This window comes from Equus quagga, chromosome 3 (assembly GCF_021613505.1).
Source record: "Equus quagga isolate Etosha38 chromosome 3, UCLA_HA_Equagga_1.0, whole genome shotgun sequence".
NCBI lineage: Eukaryota > Metazoa > Chordata > Mammalia > Perissodactyla > Equidae > Equus > Equus quagga.
Window position 1 is genome coordinate 20,029,111 of NC_060269.1, and position 22,563 is coordinate 20,051,673.

Sequence of the window (22,563 nt, forward strand, 5' to 3'; positions counted from 1 at the left end):
ATATCATATATATTCATATATATATGTAGCTCCTGTATATACAGAGAAATCTCTCTCTCTATATATAGGCAGGTAGGTAGGTAGATAGATAGATAGATAGATAATAAGAGAATAATTTATTTCAAGGAATTGGTGAGATGATTCTGAATTATTTCATGGCAGTTGAAATAAGGTTAACTAAAACAATGCACACAAATCTATAAAGCTAAACAGGAAACACACTGGTGAACTCTTGCTGTAATCCAGCATTTTCAATTTTGCTTCCAGATGGGGATAGTTAACTTACGCACAATGTGCTTACTGTTCTACGGTGAAGGTGGTCAGTAACGAGGTGTTTTCAATTTAATGTAATCACTCAGTTCCATCTCTGACACTTCATCTACAGATTAAGCAAGTTATGTAAATTATTTCAGGATAACCTCCCCCCGACGAGTCCAGATTCTAAGTAAATTATGAGTTGGGCATGTGAGAATATTAATAAATGTGGATCTATGACTCCTGGCATTATTGCTGAACCTCAATATTGCGTTGATGCTCTTTACTAAATGCATCAACACTTTGTTACCGATAAACTGTGGGAAAGCTAGTAAACATTTTTCAGATTTAGGACTATCAGTTTAACTAACAAAAGGTTATTCAGATTGCTACTTTAAATAAGAAGAAAATTATATACCACCTAAAAAGATACTTAAAATGTCTTTCTACCACGGCAAAGTAGCGGAAGAAGGGAATAGTGTGTGGTATATGTCATGGAGTTAGTGGCTTTTATCTTAGTTCTCATCCATGTGGTAGGCACTATTAGTCGCTTTCTACAAATGAGGAAAATTAGGCTCAGTGAGGTTCTTGCTCAAGGTCACCCTGGTCACCAGAAAGCAGCAGACCCCCTTCCCGGCCTAAACTCTCTCCACTACCAACATGACTAAAACACAGAAGGAATTAAGATGCCTGCTCTTGCGTCTCTTATATAAGAAAGGTGATTTACTCCCACCTTACCTTGCTCTCATCTCCTTTCTCCTCATTGGAAGGGCGAAGGTCTTCCCCCATGAGTGAGGCAAGCGCAGCAGTTGGACTGTTTTCATTATACTTTCACTACTTTGCAGTTTGTCTTTGGCAAGATCAAATCTAAACTTGCTCCTCACTTTAACTTGTTGTTTTCCTAGATTACCGTAAGAATAGACTAGGAACCACAGTGAGCGCCTCTGTCATGGAAGAGGTAGAGACAGAGGTCAAGAGACCGAGTGGGAGGGAGCAAGGGACTCCCTGGGTGGGATTTCAAAGGCATTGATAAGTGTTTTTACTTATAAGAAAAAAACCCTGGGAGTCCTTTCTTTTCCTGTTTTTCCTCTGGCCCCCCCTTTGATAAAGCCTGTAAGCTGTAGTTTTTGATTACATAGGCCCTCCGGGGGGGGGGGGGGGGCACTGTGGTGCTTATGCCGTCATCTAGTGCTGTCATGAAGACTAATCTGTATTTTGCAGTCATATGGCATGGCTAGATATTTATAAGACTGCATGATTCTACCCTTGAATCAAATTCATAAACTGAAAGGGTACTAGAGGTCATCTAGTCCAGGGGTCAGCCAACATTTCTTTTTTGTAGTGCAAAAACTCTTCAAATGCTTACTTGCAAGCCCATAAACAAAACCATGAAGAGGCGCTGCTCTGATGAAGCTCCTAGGCTCCCTTCTTAGTCCTTAATATATTTCTTGGGAACCCCCATTTAAAACTATTGATATTAGCCTACCATTTAATGCTCCGGTCCCTGACTTATTAGGGAGACAGATAATTACAACACAAGACTGTAAATTCAGTGACTCAAATGTACCTGAGATATTATGGGGGCGTGGAATGGGGGCTCCCTAATTCAGTCTGGGGGCATTGAGTCTGAGCCTGAGTCTCTAAGACTGAACAAAATAGCTAGGAGGGCAGTTAATCTGGCAGGGCATGGGGAAGAGTATAATCCAGACTGAAGAATGGGGTGGCTAAGTAGCTAAGGGTATATTCTGGAAGCTACAAGTTCTTTTATGTAGTAGATAGTTCAGTGGGAGCTGATAAAGAGAGCCTAAGCCTTGTCTTGATTCTTTAGGAAATAGGGAGCCACTGAAGGCCTTTAAATAGGGAAACGAGGTCAAATTTACGTTTTAGACTGCTAACAGGCACTATGAATTAGATGAGCACAGGGAGGTAGAAAGACAAGGCAGGAGAGCATAGCAGTAGCTCTCTGACGGAGAACATAAGAGCAGGAGTGAGTTTACAGGGAAAGAGATGCACTCATTCCAAGGTTCCAGGTAGAGAGGTCCAGCACGACTAGATGGATATCTCGTCTGAAGCCTTGGAGAATATACTACGATCCTATTTACATAGAAAGGAACTGGAGAGAGATGTAGGAAAAAGGTTAATTTTGCTTAACTCTTGACTTTTGGTTCTTATTTTCTCTATCCTTTTCTGTACACTGAGTATCTATTACTTTGATAACCAGGCAAAAAAAAGTTATTTTAGTTTTTAAATGGTTGATTTCTCTTCCAAACTTTGCTCTCCGTCAATTTTCTTTAACCAAATTGGCACCATACCATATATGGAATATTGTGCATTTTTACTACAAATTGTATTTGGGAACAATATCATGTGGCCATTACAATCATGCTTTCAAAAGAAATATGCAAATATTTACCAGTCTTCTTACCCCAACCTTCACAGTTGGGTCGTATGCAGATACACTAAGATAGAAAAGTCCCTCGGGGATAGACCAGTGTTCACAGCACGTCAAGTGCTTTCCTGAAAGGAGTAGTCACAGGCAGCTCAAATTTTCTCTGTCACTAGTGACGGTAGAACTAGTGCAAAGCCGAAACCCAGCCAGGGTCTCCTCAAAGTCTGACTCGCAGGAGTGTGGTGAGGAGGTACAGGCTTTTCTGACATTGCCTGGGAATGACGAATCTTGCCTAGAAACAGTAAAGTTGGATGGTCTTTATTTGAACTTTCTTGCCACAACAAATAGATCATAATCTGTGACTAATATCATCTACCAAATTGATAGCTGACCTTAACAGAGCATACAGACTCAAAAGCCGTCTTTGAGCATTTGCTACTTGGCGATTTATTAGAGGAAAAGAACCATCACGCTTATTTCCACTGTGCTCAGAGCAACTTATAAATTTTATTACCTAGTATTACCAGCTTATCCTTATCCAAGAAAGCTCTGTAGGGTTATACACTGTGTTAACATGCCAATGGCTTGAATTTCTGGCAATTTGCAGCACTTCTCAGTTATCAAGAGGTAAATGAAATACTTGGATAAGGAGAGTCTGATTCAATGTCAAATTTTCTAGAGATCAATTTTCTCCAGTACTAGTTCAACATATTAACTTTAGATCTCTAAATTGTGGGTAGACGTAGGTGTTGCGTCAGATTCTGCAGATTTCAAAAAAAGGCAGGTAGAATGACTGTCAAGAAAACATAAGCCTTAGCACCATATCAAGGTTTTAAAAACTTGATCTGTAGCTGAATAGGTTCATTTCCTAATGGAGAGAAACTGGCCAGTACTAGACTATTCGGGAAACATATGCCAACTTGGAGATACCATAAAAGATACAAATCTGAATATTATTTTTAAAAATCATTTATTAGATTTTATGTGAAATCTTTTTGGTGAGGAAGATCAGCCTTGAGCTAACATCTGTTGCCAATTTTTTTTTTTTTTGCTGATGAAGATTAACCTTGAGCTAACATCTGTGCCAATCTCCCTCCACTTTATATGTGGGTCGTTGCCACAGCATGGTTGATGAGTGGTATAGGTTTGTGCCTGGGATCCACCCTGCAAACTCAGGCTACCAACGCAGACTGTGCCAAACTTAACCACTATGCAACAGCTGGCCCCCAAATCTCCTGACTTTTAACTAAGAAATTCTAAGGAAGTGTAGAGAATGATACAAAATTAAATACAGGGTGGCCAGCCTGGCGGTACAGTGGTTAGGTTTGCACATCGCTTTGGTGGCCCAGGCTTCACTGGTCTGGGTCCCAGGTGTGGACCTATGTACTGCTTATTAAGCCACGCTGTAGCAGATGTCCCACATATAAAGTAGAGGAAGATGGGCATGGATGTTAGCTCAGGGCCAGTCTTCCTCAGCAAAAAAAGAGGATTGGTGGCAGATTTCAGCTCAGGGCTAATCTTCAAAAAAAACCCTCCAACAAACAAACAAAACTAAATACAGGGAATCAGACCAAAATTACCTAAGAGTAAACTCCATTTCAAGTGGATGACAGACATGGACAATACAACCTGAAAAGATTAGTGTGGTGTTTCTCAAATGTGCCTGATCATAAAAATTACTCAAGGCACTTCTTACAAATAGAGTCTGAGACCCATTCTCTTTTGATTCTGGCTCAGTGGGTCGTAGGTTTGGATTGGGGACCAAGAATTTGTATTTTAAGTACCCGAAGTGGTTTTAATGATCAGGCAAGTTAGGGAAATAGTGGCTAAAGAGGAAAACAACAGCAGCACCACCACCACAGCTCCGGCTCTTCACTCGCAGACTGCCCATCAAGCTACCAGAAAATGAGGAACACTCAACTGAAATTGAGGAATTGTCTATAGAACACTGTTTATTTCAAGTTCAAAACACAAAATTACTCATTTTTCTTAACAGACTGCATAATTTTTACTGCATGAATATTTAGAGTTTCTCCATTCACAAGTGTAGATTTATTTCTGAACTTTAGGCTCAAATGATTCATATATGTATCAGTTTACTACAGAGGACGTATACTTTAACAAATTTTAGAAAAAATTTTACATAAAAACACACAAAGTATTTACTAATACTCTTCAGTCTTTACAAGTCTTCAGCAAAGATGTGGCTGAAGTTCATCATTTTCTACAAAACATTCCAAGACTGAATGTAATGTAGTATTTTACATACTTTAGCTTATTATTGCCATTAAAAGTTCCCCTTTCCTTGATGGTTTCTGCATACATTATACTCATAAAGTAGGAGAAGTTTTCTCTTTAACTGGTGACTTGTTAAGTGTCTTTTTTGGTGTAACTTGTCCCCAACCAAGAACCTAAATAGTCATGATGAAATCAAATAACTGACACAATAGGACTTTTAGCAAGGGCCTTTTCAAACTAACAAGAAAAGAATTTAATACTATCAGTATAATATCCTTTATTGTTTTGTGTTCAGGAACTACAACCTTGAGTGCTATTACTTGTAGTATAATCAGTTGGCATCAAAATATAAAGTAAAAATACGTACATTTTTATATATCAATTCTTACCTGAATAATCTCAGATCTCTTGAGAATGTTCCACAAAGTGGAATTCTTCCTAAAGTTACAGTGAATGTGGTACAATGTGTACAACTTGATTAACCAGTGCCTGCTTTTCACTTCCAAGATTTTTGCCTTATCTTGAATCAAATGCACAATCTTGACTACCATATCATAATGCACTGGCTTACAGTTTGTATATAAAGTCCAACTCAAGCTTATTTTGGTTTATTGTACATGCTTTATTAAAACGGTACTGGTATTTACAGTATCTGCAGAGTCCCTTCCATGACGCTTGCACACACATTCAGACACACCCATACGACATCCATACTACGGCCCCATGCGCCCACACCAGTGAGATGTGAGGGTCAGACTCAAAATTAGGCAGCTGTTGGGGGACAGAGTTGTTGATTTGTTTTTCAATTTTCTTGAAAAGAGAAAAGCATGGGAGAATGCATTTGGCCATTACAATGCTAATTAAGTTTGTGTATTATCAACATATATGGCAGTAACACTGAATATTCCTTTTACATTCTATATACACAGAATGACATCAAGGTTTTGCAGTCAACAGAATATTCCAACTTCAGTCTCAATGCTGCTTGTAGTGACTTCTGAATTCACATAGGGGCTTTCCCGAAAAATAATTCAAGTCTATGTAAGTGAAATAAGGCACAATTAATATTGATTTGATCTAGGGAAAGGGAAGGGATAAAAACTAGTTTCAAATAATCTTACTGTTGGGAAATTAGCTTTGACTTAAATTGACTTGAAATCCCTTCTCTTAATTTCCAAAGATTTCTTAGAAATAAAGGTTTTTTTTCCTCTTTTCCCTGACAAAACCCAAAAAGAAAAGTTTGGGAATTCACATTTTACTGTTTCAGTAGCTTCGACTACTCAAACTGACGTGCACCCCCACCTCTCATCTTCTCCCTCCCTCAATGCCAAACAAAAACACAGCACGTGAAACAGGAATCCCTTGCTGTTCTTTGAGATTTGTACACTTGAGTAGCAAATACATATCTGGCTGTCTTTGATTTTAAACAAAAAAAAAAAAAGAAGAGAAATAAAAGAAATAAGGGAAAAATAACCTCTTGACTTTCTTGCTCTTTAAAAAATCCCTGTCTCCTTCTTTCCAGGATGATGAAGCCCCACCAGACATTACTCACGACTGCAACAAATGAGTGTGGCAGCATAAATAATGTCTAGTATTCACATCTTCATAGCGAGACTCATTTAGCTTGTACAAATTTGTTGAATGTTTTTTGCAGCAGGTGAACCAAACCCAAAGACGCTGGACATTCTGTGAAAGGGAGTAAGAACTGCAGTTCTGAAGGCCCCTGACTTTGGTTGTTTACAAAGTTCAATCCTGTTTATTGTGATCCTTGGTATCTTCTTCATCTGTATATTCTGATGGTTCTTCCCCTGGTTTTAGGAGTCTGCCTACATAATCATATTTTTCTGAAAGATACATCAAAAGATAATCAGTAACGATCAAATTTGTTTCATTATCACATTATACAGCAAGGAAGGCATGTGCCTCTTTTAGAATCATGTAGAATAAGCTAAGTTTTCCCTATTGCTCATCTTGGCTGGTTTTTGTACTCATGTAAAGCTTAAACAGAAGAAACATTAGGAACTTACAAAGCTTGGGAACTGTGCTTTGCAGAAGAATGTTCCATATTACCAGGTCTTAATAAAGGACATTGCATCAGAATCACTTGGAGATCTTTTTAAAAAATATGCACGTCCAGGATCCATCTTGGAGCTGCCCATCCCAGGCTCTTGGGTTAGGTCTGGGGACACGTACTCTGAAACTGGTCTAACTCTAATGTGCATTGTGAGTCTCAGAATAGTTCTTTAAATCTTTATAGCTCCAAGTATTATAATTAAAGAAACAAGTTGGCAATGCAAGGCATTTCCAACAGTTATTTAAAATCTATAAATATATTGGCTTTTGTATAGATCTGAGATGAAATAAGATGTAGGGTTAATAGTTGGTCTAGAGAAGACCATAAGAAAGGAAATGGTGACTTTCCCAGGGCTAAGGAAGAGGGTAGAAGAGTGCATGAAGTGGAAAATCACAGGGTAAGTAGATCCAACCAGGAAATATTCTTTGGGAGAAAATGTGACATATGCTAGTAAGAAAGAAAATAAACTAAATGAGGAGATGAAAATTAATTTGTTACTCATTATCTTGTGTTCTTTGAGGTCTCAGTGTGCAGCCCCTGTCACACTATTATTCTTTCTCCTATCAAACTCTCTTCTTGGATCTCTGTTACACTGCTTGTTTTTAATGTTACCATGTGTTTAATTTAGAACATCGCTATGTCCAAGGTGATACATATTTAGTCATTTCTTGGTTAGGAATTTGAACCTACGTTAAGAGAATTAACCGACAAACCAAGAGGCTAAGATAGGAGGACTTCACACAGTAGAATCAGTACAAGTGCCAAGAAGTCAGAAGAACCGTTCCAAGGGATCCAGAGGTCACAGAAATAGCTGCCCTGAGTGTAACATAGGTGGTAATAATTGATGTCATGAGAGTATAATAAAGGGGAATGACATTTTTTCTTTATGGTTCAAGGGTAGGATCAATAAAACCATTTTGGAATAAATCATAATTAAAGTACAATACCAGTAATCAATTCAGCTTTAAATATAAGCCTATATTTTAAAAAAACTATACCTTAATGAAGAATCCTTATAAAACTAAAGGTGTCAAAATTTTTGTTAGACTTATAGTTTGTAACAAGTCAATTGTTAAATATGGATTTTATAAATAATAATCACATATAACAATCATATTGCTATTTAGCTATGTTTATCATCAAATGATGGCGATGAAAGGAGGTGATATCCTTAGGCTCTTAAGGAATGTGAAATAGTATACACTTTCTTTGGTCATAAACTTAATACTTCCAAAGAACCCAACAAAATGAAGGTACCTTTAAATTGCATTTCCCATTCTCGAACACTCTCCATTTGTACGGCATTCAAATCTGAGAGATCATCATATTCATCTTTAAGTGCATCTTTATCTAGACAAAATGTCGCCAGTCCTCTGGAGGCATCCCTACCAGCAAATATTCCATATGGACCCGCTGGGGGAAAAAAGAAAATATTTAGATTACCTAACAATATTTTAGAATGTCTCAAAGGAAAAAGTCAAATAAAAAGAAGTCATAATGACTCATATTTGGTACACAGCCTTAATTTCAAAACATGCAGATACTAGATAGCAAAATTAGAAGAAATTTCTTGGAAATGTGCCTTTTGACCAAGAAAAGCTTTTCACTGAAAATTTACCTTAAATTTCAATTATGTCAGATACCCCAAAACCTGTATTTAAAGGTGAAAACAGTGAGGCATTAGCAAGAAGAGGAAACTTAAGCACTTAGGTTTGGAACCCAGTTTGCTTAAGGGGAAATGATGCTTTACTGATGGATGTTAATTAATTATGGTATCTAAAAATAATCAACAGAACATCCACTGGATATGTACTATGTAAAGACTCAAGTGAATTGTGGATCTAAAACATTTTTTTTTCCTATCCAGTGCAGGTTGTAACTCTATGAGAGCAGAGACTAACATCTCTGTACCCCTGGTGACTGGTTCAGTGCCCAGCACATGGAGATGTTCAACAAATCTTTGCTGAATGAATGAATCAGAAATATGACCCATTTTCAAAAGAAATACCACCTGACTACCATAATATACTCATAATTATCCAAATAAACTATGAAAAGTCATTAGAGAAAAAAATGTTTTTCATTTGTGGCTTTTGGGAAACAGGAGAAGTGGCTATAAGGAACACTTCTTCTGACTGACACAAAATGACTAGTATTTTGTCCAAGGAATTAGGAACAACCTTCTCTAGGGGGGAATGGCATAATTTATATGCTGACAGAAGTGAGCTATTCCCAAAGTCTGTCCTTGAAAGCACCAACTGTCTTGCTCCTCTCCGTATCCTCAATGCCTAGCACAGTGCCTGGCATGAAGTGGGAACAGAATTAGCTGTAATTCCAAATAAGGAGAAACTCTAGATTTTGACCTTTTACTTTAAATAGATTCATTCATGGTAAGCAAAATCTCCATGCAAATATATAATAAAAAAGACATTTCTGTTGTTTAAAACACACAGTAATAAACAAAATTGAAACAACCTAATTTTCTATATCAAGAAATTGGTTAAATACATTATAGCATATTAATTTAACAGACTAGTACACAGCTATCAAAACGTATTAGGTAACTACACGTAGAGACATAGAAACAAGTTCATGATACATTAACTGAAGAAAGCAATTCAGAAGAGTATATAGTATGATTAGCTTTGAATTAAAAAAAAGAATATACATATATGCACATTTTACATGTGTTTGTATATGCATGAAAAACACCAGGAAGGATACAGACCAAACACTTAATAGTGGCAACATTTCTGGGGAAATGGAGGGGAAATTTTTACTTCATATAACTGATAAAGTCTGGCTACTTAAAAAATGATTTTTATAATAAAAATCTTTTAAAAGTTAATTCTGTCTTCATTTTAGGTTGCAGAGCAGATCTTGAAGATTCTTCTGTTTAAAATATTGTCTTAAGATTATGTGCTAACAAATAAGAGATCCAAAATACATAATTTTACAAAAGAAAAAATTTCTTTCCTGAGTCTGCAGGTTATCAATACACAACAAAGGTAAACTAGAGAAAACAACTTTAAAACCAGAATTAATTATGAGCAACAGGGTGGTCAGTAAGAGAGCTTACTGTCCAGTTAACAGAATAAAGTATTTTCTAATGAGAAGTAAACATGTAGAAAAAACTGGAAATTCCTTGATTTTTAAATTAGAATAACGATTATACCCATATTAATATTTGAAAGCATTTAGGAAATCAAAGGTCACATGTCAGAAAAGTATCTGTACCTTTGAGAGTAGAATTCAAAATTTTGCTTAAATAGCCAAAGATCTAAACATTTATGGACATTAATTTGAATTACAGAAAATGATGCACCATAAAGTTCACTGGATATAAGAAACTCATTCTCTGAAAAGTTTATTGCATTGAACCAGAAAAGCATTTAGCAATATATTTTCAAAGTAGTATTATTAGGTATTGATACGTTAACATGAAAATAAAGATAATACTTCCAGTAAAGTATTTTTTTATTCTGCTTTTCCCATTCTTAAATATTTTCCAAATTGCTACTTTATATTAGGTGACTATCGTAATTCTCATTTAATGTTTATTAATTTTCCCACTTAATGGATAGACCTATAATTTATTTAATCATTCTCCTATTAATATAAATTTAAGACTACCATTTTACACCTTTAAATTTGTCTTCTATCTAAGAAAATAGGACACAATTTACAATTAGCCAACATTTATAACTTTCAAACTTTCCTCATTATCTCAACTGACATTCAAAAGGGTATTAAAGGTTTAAGAGAAAGAAATTCAATATCATTTCTATTTACAGAGTAAAATCTAAGTCATTAAATTGGAGTTAATTATTTTAGAGAAATGTTAACTTTCAAAATTAAGCAAGAATGGTCTCTAGGGAAAAGAAAAGTAGCCTACGTTAAAGAGGTTGTGCCTCTTTTTTTTTGGCATAACTCCACCTGCTTTGTGGCAATGGCTGTTTTCAGGAGATGGAGGCCATATATATATTGAACTAGTGTGATTTTTTTCTTGAGAAACAGCAACAACAAAATCTATAAACGTTATATAGCCTCTTAATGCTGACTGGACCAATGCTTACAAACTTAAAACAGCAATGAGTCAAACACACAAAAGGAAAAATAAAACTGATCATGGCTTTAAAAACCTACAAATGTAAAATGATAGTTTCAACTTTTTAAAGGATTTTCTAGCAATCTCACTTCTCTCACAGTCTTGCAAAGTGGAAGGGACAGTTTTTGCCCTCCCTACTTGGCAGACGAACAGGAGGAGAGGCATTCACTGACTTGCGTAAAATTATTGACAGAACTGGGAAGCACTATTTCCACTTTTCTAACTATCCCAAACACAGTACACCTTGAGAAAACACACAGAAGACTCACAAACCCAAAGATGGAATGACAACCCTGAAAATTGGAGCATTTCACTAATTACAAAATTTCAGGGGAATGGATATTTTAGAATACCTGTTAAATCAAAATGGAAGAGAATTAACAAAAAAGCTGTAGACACCACGGCTTCTCTTGGCATTTTGTTATAATACCTATCTCCTTGGCCTGCAAAAGTCAATCTACTTCAGGGTACTTCAGAGTACAAACCATAATAGTAAAAATGAGAGAAGAAAAGATAATCATTATAAAAATAGAAAATCCTCCATCTTTGAGTATATAAATATATACCAGTGCATTCTCTAGCAAAATTCTCTGGTAATTTCCCTAAGGAGGCCTCAACATTGAATGAATGTAGAAACAAAACTTCATAAAACATGTTCCTTTTTTGGTTTCAGATGGCTGACTTAGTAACAGTGAATTTGAGTCAATAATAATCCAAGCCTAATTCTAGACAAAATGATGTTTTGTTAACTCTTGAATAGAAAAGAATGATTCAGTGATTAACATATTTCCCCACTTTCTAAACTATATTAAGCTGTCTTCTCCACGTTTATAGTTTCCCTCAGGAAGTATTTAATTTCTCGAAAGGTCTTTTTGGTAACAGTTTTCTTTACTTTTTCCTGTAAGATGATAAAGAAGACAACATTAAGATTAAGAACTAGAGTTGGAAATGGATGGGTTTCTCAGAGAAAGGAGGCTTTGAGGTCTAATTAAAGTACATTTCTCTGCATTCATGATACAACCAGAAGCATATATGAGAAGTCAGCAATACCTCCCCATTCCACTACCCTTTATATAACAAATCTAAATGTTACTGATTCCAATATTTTGATAAATACTCTTGGCTATCCATAATACTAAAACAACAGAGAGCTACCCAAGGAAAGCGTTTTTAAGTGGTATTAGGTCTCTAGGTTTGGTATACTTTACATATATACTTACGTGAAGGCCAGCTTATACAAACTTAACAGTTTATTTTAACTATTAAGGCTCATCTAGACATTAACATTTCAGTAATAACTAGAGAATTATATTCTGTTGCTTTATTAAAGACTAAAATATAATGCTGATATAAAAATGGATTTACAATTGCAAGAAAATTCTTGCTACAAAAAATGAACAGCAATTATTCAGTCAAAGCAGATTCTCTTAAATGTATTTATGTAACAAATATTCTAAGACATCATTTTAGATATAAACCCTTGTCACAGATACTGTTAAATATACCGAAATGACATTATACTACTTAGAATTTAGATTTCATTAATAGTTCTTAAGTGTTAACACAACTAACGGTACAGATTTTTAAAGTTCAAAAGTCAGTAAGTCTACTAGTCAGTGTATCCTGAAACTGCTTGCTTAAATACAATCAGGTAGAATGGGATGACATATTTTTGAAAAGGCAACATGTGGTCATTGTAAAACAATGTTTTAAAGAATAATTGAACAGAAAATTTCATGAGGAATAAAATATCTAAAATTTGTAACAGATAATTTTGTGATTATTAAGATATTTATGTAGTTATGTTGGTATTTATGGAGAAAATTCCAGAATGAATATTTTAGTTATTTCCATGATATAAAAACTATAGCTCTCAGAGACAAACTTTAATTCATTAAAGTTTATAAACAGCCCAGTTTTCTGGCCTGTTTTGAAAACAGTCTTTTGTGATTATTAAAGCAAGTTAAAAAAAAATCTAATAATACTTGGTATTGAGTAATTTATTCCAAATGAGATTACAATAAGCCTAGGAACAAATGAAGAAATATGCAAAAGTGACAAAATGAAATCCACCTATTATTTTTTAAAACTTAGGTCTAGGCAGTCCGGAGGCTTTGAGAGAGAAGGCAGCACAGTAAAACTGAGAGCATGCCTCTCAAGAAGCCAAGATGCTGGGTTCTAGAGGCTCCTCCCAATGTGCGACATTGGGCAAATCTTGGAGGCCTTGGTACAAAATGGGGAACATATTTCACCTGCCTGAAGTTGGAGGCCAAACTAGATAATCTCCTGAATACCCTCATTCTAAGAGGGACTGAAAACTCAATCTTGCTTCTGAAATTCAAACTAGAAGGCTTTCAGCAATGCTGTGAGTTGAGCTCACAGCCTTGGTCCCAGGGCTCATGGCTGGGGCTGAGAACATGGAAGAGTGAAAAATTAAAACCCCAGGCCTCTGCCACATGTGGGAGTGGGGCCTGAGTCTACATAAGCCCATGGAGAATGAAAATTCTAAGATGAAAAAACAGCATGGACTTAAATATTTATTGGAATTTAGGAAACAGTGAAGGTAATGCTGCAAATGTTGGGCAAAAAAAAAAAATTATTCTATAAATGGTATTGGGATAACTGAACAGCCTTCTGTAAAAACACAAAAACAAAAGTTGGATCCTTATTCACATCTTAAAATAAATTCCAAATGGAACTAAAAACTTGAAACCATAAAAATATTAAAAACACCATAAAGTAAAAAGGTAAATAAACTAGGAAAAATATTTGTAGCAAAGGCTGAATCACTTTGTAAACAACACTTAAAATCTGTGAGAAAAGACCAACATCATGATTGAAAACTGTAGCAAAGCATATATGAACAGATAACTTGTAGGAAAGGAAACATAAAAGACTCAAAATTTTAAAGACGTTCAACGTCACTAAGAAAAAGAGAAATGAAAACTAAAACAATATTGAGATATCACTTTAACTTCTCAGATTGACAAAGACCAAGAAGTTCCATATCACATTTTTGGCAAGGGGGTAAGAAATGGGCAATTTCATGGAAGTGTAAATTGGTCCAAATTCTCTGGAGGGCAATTCGGAAATAAGTACTCAAATTAAAAACGTCTAGAGGCCAGCCCCATGGCATAGTGGTTAAGTTTGGCACGCTCCGCTCTGCTTCAGCGGCCCGAGTTTGCAGGTTCAGATCCCAGGCAAAGACTTACACCACTCATCAGCCATGCTGTGGCAGTGTCCCATATATAAAGTGGAGGAAGACTGGCACAGACATTAGCTCAGGGCTAATCTCCCTCAAGCAAAAAAAGAGGAAGATTGACAACAGATGTTAGCTCAGGGCTAATCTTCCTCAATCAAAAAAAAATAAATAAAAAAGTCCATATCCTAAGATTCAGTAATTTTACTTCTAGGAATTTATTTTATAGATAATTATAATTTTACTCACATGTGTAAAATGACATGTACATGAATATTTACAGTAGCACCAGTAATAACAAGAGATTGGACACAAATGTTCATTAAGAGTGGACTGTTAAAATATGATATATTCATATAACAGAACATTATGCATAAATTTGAAAGAATAAGATGGCTTTCTTTATACTGATATGAAAAGCTCTCAAGATATTAAAATACTGTTAAAGGTTTGCATACTATGCTACAATTAGTGTGTGGGGAAAAGTATATATCCGCATGCTTGCACTAGCAGAGAATACCTCTGGAACAATACTTGGACTGGTTCCTCACTCCAGGGAGGGGAACCCCGTGGCTGGGTTGTGGGAAGGAAACGTATTTTTCACTATATATCCTTCTTAATTTTCTATCTTGAGCATGTATTACCTAATAAAACATAGCTTTTTTTTTTCTAACTTCCAGGAGGCTATTTTGAAACATACCCCAAACCACGGCTACAAGAAGACTTCTACAACCCAGGGCTCGTGGAACATCACAAAAATACACTAAGAAACAAAAAGACAGTAATTGCTGAAGATAAATTTGCAATGAAAATTATAAACTAAATGAACAAACAAACCACCATGGAGAAGTGAGGACATACAACAGATATGAGAACTGGCAGCCTAAGAATAAAAGAATAGAAGCAGATTAAAGAACTATAGCATGTTTACTTAAAATTACTAAGAAATTAAGAGATGGAACATAAGGAAAGATTAAGAGACATGAAGAACAGAATGAAAGCTAATGCGTATCTATTAAGAGTTCCAGAGGAAGGAATAAAGAGAATGGGGGAGACAGTAAGGGAAGAGATAACAGGTTCAAATCTTCTAAAGTAAAATAAAACCACATCCTCAGATTTTAGTAGAGTCTGGTACATGCTAAAAAAAAAAATCAACTCCCCACCTGGACAAATCCCAGTGAAAGAGTAGAACTCCAAAGAAAAAGTAAAAAAAAAGTCTCAACTAAACCAAAGGGAAAAAACAGATTAATAAAAGGAATGATGAATAAACCAAAAGCAGATTTAAAGAGAAGTAAAAGACAGTGGAATATACTATTGACGATTTGAAGTAAAACAATATCAATCTATAATTTTATAGCCTAAATCTATACTATTATTCCTGAGTGAGGGCAGATAGACACAGAATTTTTTTTTCTACTGATGAAAAATATAGGACATATCTCAGTAGAATGAAAACTGAACCCTGAACCAAGGAATGAGATGCAAGAAATGACAATGAATAAAGAAAATGGTAACTATGTTAGTAAATTTAAATGAGGACTCATTATTTTTTAAAAAATGGTAACGATTTAACCAATTTGGAGGTGGAGTTTGAAAAAATATAGTGCAACTAAAAGTCTAATAGCAATAACACAGAAAATAGGATGGGGGGGATTAGAGTTAAAGCTTTCTAACCAGGGGTACAACATATGGCTGCATACTACACAACTCCAGGGGACACTATCCATATTTGTATACATGGTAGTTTTGTATATTTATTAAGAAGTATTCTGTCAGATGGCAGTAAAGTGTCTTAGAGACAATTTTTCTAATTCACATAAAAATGTTTGGCTAACATTCTTACATCGTTCAGAAGGATAGTGTTCATAGCAAAAACTTAAGGAAATCACCAAAAGAAAAGAAACAGAAAGCATCCACTTCAGTAGGGGAGAAAAAGTGGGAGGAATTAAAAAAATCAATCTTAGAAGAAAAAAAAGGTAGGAAAAAGAGGCAGAGAAAAGTATGACAAGGAGAAATTACTAAATAAGATGGTAGAAATAAATCTAAATATACTATAATGACAAAATACATAAACCGATTAAGCAGTTAAAAGACATAGTGTTGATATTAGATTTAATGAAAAAATCCAGCTATATGTTTTTTATAAGGAAAAAATAAAACGTAACGCAGATTGGCTGAAAGTAAAAGGATGGAAAAGAAACACTGAGGTAATACCAATCAAACAAAGGCTGAAGTCAAATCTGAAAATCAGTCAAGGCGATAAGGATGTTTCTTTCTCTGCCAAGTAACACAATGTGATCAGGTCCAGACCTAGTGCGAGATGGCTCCAAAGCATCCTCACTTCCAACCTTCGTATGGCTGGCTCCTTCAGGTCTTTGCTTAAGGGTCAACCTCCTTTTCTTGACAAACTAAATAAGGTAACTTTCTTAACCACCTAATGTAAATAAAGTCCTCTGTTATCCTCTATTATGTATCCTATTCATTTCTTTCATAGCATATTTAATTACAGATTAATTATAATTATGTATTGAAAGCTTGTTTATTGTCTATTTTCCTCAACAGACCACAAACTCCATGAGATTAGGGACGCATTTGTTTGGAGACTCAGTTAACTCTCATTTCTCACAACATCTTATTTAAGTAACACTGTAATGAAATCTAGGCAATTTCTTCTTAGTATTTAAAAAAGGAGCTGAAATGCTATATTAAAGATCATGAGACAGGATGCAGGTTCTAAGAGTACAGCGGTTATTCAGTGATGTCTGTCACAGGGTACCCGGGGGAGGAGTGGTCTGTGTCACAGATCGAAGGAACTACTAAAAGAACTTGAATGGCTAACTCCAGATGCTACGAAACCTACTCCTTTCTTCCAGCTTGAATAACATCTTCTGGTCTCATACATGCCGCTTTAAGCTACCCTTTTATACTCTGTGTTAGTATTTAACACAAGTACAATTCCCTCAAAGATTAAAAACAACAGAATAATGTTGAACTCAGAGAACCCAACCAAGTAGGTATTGTAGAAAAAACTAGTATACATTTGGGCAGTGTATCAAAATTCATCAAAAAACTTAACTGATCCTTTTATCTTACTGGTAGGTAATGGATGTGTATGGACATTAGCCCAAACAACAGACCGAGCCAGATTCAAAACAAGACGCTGGGATGAGAGCTAGGTATTGTCACTGGAATATCCATTAAGGAAACAGTCAGGTTGGACCGAGTCTATATGTTGCAACTCTCGCTTCAACAGCAATTTTGTAAACTATAATAATAGTTAACATATTGAAAATACAGTTAAAAAAGGAGGAAAATTACTTGAAAGGTACATATGCTCCTCTCCCCAACCTCCTAAATATTAGGCATCTCATGGGGTACTTGACTTCTTTTTCTTTCCAGTGGAATTTAAAATATAAGTCAGAAAAAATGCAGTTTTGGTATATGTCACAGAATATATGAAATAAGGGGGAAGCAATATATCTAAATTTGAGAAACGTGGGATAAACTATCAGAAAGGTCAATCGTATAATTTCTTGCCATTCCAAAGAAGAAAGAGAAACACTGCTCTGGTAGAGTTCCACTGCAGTAACATTAAATCAAATTATTTAAAATCATACTATCTGTTTAAGTCTTCCTAATCTGTTATGACTCTGAAAACAAGGGAAATTGTATTATGTTGTGATACAATGGGAAGGAAAGGCCCGTCAAGCCATTTAGACTGGGTTTGATTTCTAGCTTTCCCACTTACTAGATAGGCGACTTTGGGCAAAACCTGAGATTCAGTTTCCACATTTGTAAATTGGGAACATTACTTATCTCCTAGGGCTGTTGGAGAATTAAACGAGATAATAAGCTCAATCAATAGAGTTTCCTCCTCCTTCTATCCTGACCTCTAGATTCAGTGCTGTTGAACAGAACTCTCTGGGAGGATGGAAATACTCTATAAAGCGCACTATCTAATAAGGCAGCCATGTGGCTACTGACCACTTGAAATGTGGCTAGTGTGACTGAGGAACTCAATTTTAATTATATTTAATTAATTTAAATTTAAAAAGCCACATGTAGCCTGTGTCTACCATACTGGACAGCACAACACAAAGCCACGAAATTCTATTTCTTTGAGGCTTTAAATCTTACGGGAACCAGGGGAGAGTATAATAAACAACAGTAAGATTCTCTACAAGTTTATCCCAGATGCAGTTTACCTGAATAGCATAGATAAGCTTCGTGGTCAAATATATCTGGATTTGAATGCCATGTATGTGTGATCCAAGCCAATTTACCCAAAATACCTAAACCTCAGATTCCCCATCTAAAGGACAGGAATACTTACTATCCTCACTGAGGCATTGCAGAGATGACAAATTAATGGATCTGACGTAGTAGGTGCTTAACAAATCTAGTTTCCTTTCTCCTCCCGTATTCATTGTTATTACATGACCACTTTCCTCACATGCTGGCCAAGTGCCTAAACTGTTACTAAATTTAATATTAACAAATATAGTTAACGCCAACCATTTGCCAACATGTGTTTACTCCACTAAACTGTCAATATGTAATTTTTTAAGAACCTGAACTCTAAAAATTTATCAATAAAAAGAAAAATATCTTCAATATAGAAAAAAACCTCACAAAAGAATCTTTAACTCTAAAACCATTATTGTGAAATGCAAGTAGATATTGGCTCTGCAAAGAAACTAGGTTTTCTGGGTCCCTTAGCTCATTCTTTCAAGCTACTCAGATTCTCAGATAAGGATTATTGCTTCTGAATTATTCTGCTACACAGTTGCTTGATTGATTTGAGGATGAAAATAAAAATTAAAACCAAAACTTAAATCTGTTTCATAGCCAGAAATTTGGCTTCTTTTGGAAAGTGCTACATCTTCTAACGATGATTAACAATTCCAAGTCTGTAGACAATCTAGCTACCTTTAAGGTTCCTTTCAGTAATAAAATATTCCAGATATCTGTATTACGTTGTTGATCAATAAATACCTAGAATAAAATACCTGAATATCACTCGGGCTGTTCATCGGGAACTGGGAATTGGTGGAAGCTAACCTAACGCTGACTTCTCCGTGTTACCTGAAGAGACCCCTCACTGCCCAAACCACAGAAAGGCTACCGACATTACACCTATGACTCTTATCTTAATTTTTAATTTCTGTTGCAGAACATATGCCACTGGAGGATGCCAAACTGTGTGTATAACTGTCTCTCTGGCTATTTTCAGATAGTGTGGCAAGGCATAATGTGTAGGGACTAATAAGCTTCTCCGCACTAATGTTTGCTCATTGTCAGTTTAGATGGGGGGACAAAGGCAGATCTTTCAGTTGAGTAAGCTCTGTATTAAAACTCTAAATCTGGACACAATTTCTAATCACTGAACACACATTTTAACATCAATGGGGGAAAAAGCTTTAACCAGGCACAAAACACTGTGTAAATCCTTGACTAAAAAATAATTAACTATTTAATTTGGTCTGTCTGTTTAAATACTGTACTTTGGCCCTATTCTCTTGCCCTACACACTGTTAGGTAAACAAAAAAAGTGTTCACCATTTCAGCCGACATAAGTAGGTAGACATCTGGTTTTCATATTTATATAACCAGAAACAAATACTTTACAAGCTGTCTACGACTTGGATTGAATGTGGATGTACGCACAAAAATACAAGCAACTAAAAAATAAATAATTCAACACATAAAATCTTCAATTTCTTATCTCTATTCCAATTAGCAACCAACAAACCAAAGCACTTCTAAAATATTTTCCAGCCACCAAGCCCTGAAATCAGAAGTATATATTTGCAAGTGTCAATGAATCTCATGCACTATAAATTAAATCAAGGAGGAAACCAACTTGTTTTTGGACCTGTCAACCCCCTTGACTTAAAGGCTTGGATGTTCTCTTTCAAATAACAGGTCACTGTAGGTCTCTAATTTTATTATTTATTTTTTATTGTAGTCACTTTTTTTTTAAGCTTGGAATTAATTACTACACAACCAGGATGTACCATGTTGCTCAATTTTACGTTACACCAACAAGTTCCGTAAGTCTGAAGTTTATGAGCATAATCTGAAATATAGGCAATAACTACACTGTAAAAGAATGGTTTCTAAACCAACTACCCTATATACACAGTTCTCTGAAAGCAAAGTCCTAAAAATCTTTAACTTGCAGGACTGGTGAACGGGGGTATGAATTTATAGCTCTTTTAAGTTTTTTCTCCTCAGTGAAAACACAAGAAGTCATTATGAACGTGCATTTGAATTTGAATACTTGTCTCCCTACTACCTCCCCAACCCCCAAGAAAGAAACCAAACAGGCACGCCTGCTGGGTATATGAGCTCCGCCCCCAAAACTCAGGCGAAAACCCTTGCCAGTCTTTATTAAGATCTGGATTCTGCTCTGTCCTCATCCCACATATACTGTTAATCTTGGAAAGCATCTCCATACTAAAACTGGTTTTAAAAAAAACAAGAGTGTGAAGTGTTGCTTATATGCCCGTGCTTCACAGACTAGAGGGTTGGGACTTGGAACTACGTGTACCTAAACGTGGCCTTATGGGGAGCAGTAGAGGGAAAAGGGAGATCAGTGGCAAAAAAGAGTAAAGAAAGGAAAGCTGCGAATTACAGGGCCTAAAAACTTGAGGTCCCTACTTTGGACATTTCTCTCCCCCTGTCCCCACCCATAGTAGGAATCAGAAAGATCAGAAAAGGCTGAGGGCCAGCGTGACTGGCGACAACTAAAAGGATTTTGAAAAATTCGGCACAAGAAAAGGCTGCGAGGAGAAATCGGATGGGAGAAAGATGAAAGCTGAGAGCTGGTTCCTGGGGTGACACTGGGACCCCGACTTCGGGGGAAAAGCTGGAGGTCCCGCTGCTGGAGGGGTGGGGGTGTGGTGTGGGCCGTCCCAGGTGCCGCAGGCAAGGCGCGGGGGTCCAGACGTCGAGAAGGCTCGGCAAACTAACCCGGTGCCCAGGGGCCTCCCCATCAGAACGGGGTCGCGTTTGAGCTGCAGGGGGTCCTCCCCCTCCCCGTCCAACTCCTCCTCACCCGGGCCGTAGAACTTGCTGCCTTTGGTCACGTCGAAGACTTTCCCATTGACCGCGAGCAGGATGCGCGGGGTGCGGGACCCGTCGTACTGGCGCAGCTGCTCCAAGCTGAAGTCCCGCTTCTTCATGCGAGGCAGGGAGGCGGCGGGGCTCTCCTCTCCCGCCCCGGCCCCGGCGCCCAGACCCCGCCGCCCCCAGCGCACCCACAGCCGGTAGGCCCCCAGCAGCACCAGCGCCACCAGCGCCACGTTCAGCAGCATCTCCCCGCCCCCCGTCAGAAGCGCCAACGCCGCTGCCGCCCAGCCGCCCCCTTCTGCTGCCGCTCCCGCGCCGCCCGGGCTCTCGCTGCTGCCGTCGCTGCTGCTCTCGCTGCCACTCCCCAGGGTGCCTAGCTTCACGTCCCCATCACCCGCCGCCATCACTGCCCGCCAGCGCCTGCTCCTCCTCCCCACCCCCTGCCCTCCCCAACCCCACGGCGCGCCCCGCCCATCTGGGGCCTCCCAGCCAATAACGTGAGGGGAGGAGGCGGGGTCAGACTGCCTCCCGATTGGGTGTTGACGAGGTAACGTTGTCTTGGCTCTCTCCCTGCCCCTCCCTTCTTTTGCGGGCCGCTCTCGCGGGCGACGCCCCGCCCACCTCGCCCCACACTTCCCTGCTCTCGCTCAGCGCCTCCGCTTTGCTGAAGTAGAAGAGGGGGGCGGGCCTGAAGAAAAGACGCTGCGCCGGCCGCGCGCGCGCACGGGCTGGGCGAGACTACAGCGCGTGCGCGGGTTCCGGAGCGCCACGCGCTCTCCTTTCCTCCGCAACCCCTCCAGGAGGCACGCTCCGCCCAGCCCCCTCGCTGTGCGCGTGCGCCCCGGAGTCGCTTCCCTACCCAGGCCTGTGTTCGCGTCTGAGAACTCCTGCCTCTTTGCTCTCACGCAGCGCGGGAGCTTCACGTGCAGTGAGGCGGCCGCGGAGGCGGGGCGCTTTTCTAAGGGCGAAGGCTGGCGGCCTGTGGGAGGCCGCGACGCTTTTAACTGCTGGCGCCAACCAGCGAGGGGCGTCCCTTTCTCCCTCGGGCGCCGTCGCGCCTGTCCGGAAGCCAGTCAGAGCTCCCGCCCAGAAGTTTGGGGACGAGTTGGAGACACCGGCGCGGAGAGAGCGCACGGAGCCCGCCTTCGGGCTGTGCGGTAGCAGGCAGCTACGTGCTGTCTGCCCTGGCGCCGAGCACCCACTACTTCCCTGGTGGGGCTGGCTGA

The 22,563-nt window shown here is 38.0% G+C and overlaps 1 protein-coding gene across 1 annotated transcript; it reads right to left on the minus strand.

Moving 5' to 3' along the window:
- Positions 1-4,565: 4,565 nt before the first annotated feature.
- Positions 4,566-21,771, minus strand: PGRMC2 (progesterone receptor membrane component 2). Its single transcript, XM_046656557.1, has 3 exons — positions 21,324-21,771; positions 8,214-8,369; positions 4,566-6,726 (listed from the first exon to the last, which is right to left on the minus strand). Exons 1-3 carry the CDS (start codon positions 21,739-21,741, stop codon positions 6,629-6,631), a joined length of 672 nt encoding a protein of 223 aa, XP_046512513.1. The 5' UTR covers positions 21,742-21,771; the 3' UTR covers positions 4,566-6,628.
- Positions 21,772-22,563: the final 792 nt, after the last annotated feature.

Coding starts and splice junctions, on each gene's coding strand:
- PGRMC2 (XM_046656557.1), bottom strand. CDS start 21,741: ATGGCGGCGGGTGATGGGGACGTGAAGCTAGGCACCCTGGGGAGTGGC. Junction 8,370..21,323: donor CAGCAAGTTCTACGGCCCGG/GTGAGGAGGAGT, acceptor TTTTTCCCCCAG/CGGGTCCATATGGAATATTT. Junction 6,727..8,213: donor ATGGGAAATGCAATTTAAAG/GTACCTTCATTT, acceptor TGTATCTTTCAG/AAAAATATGATTATGTAGGC.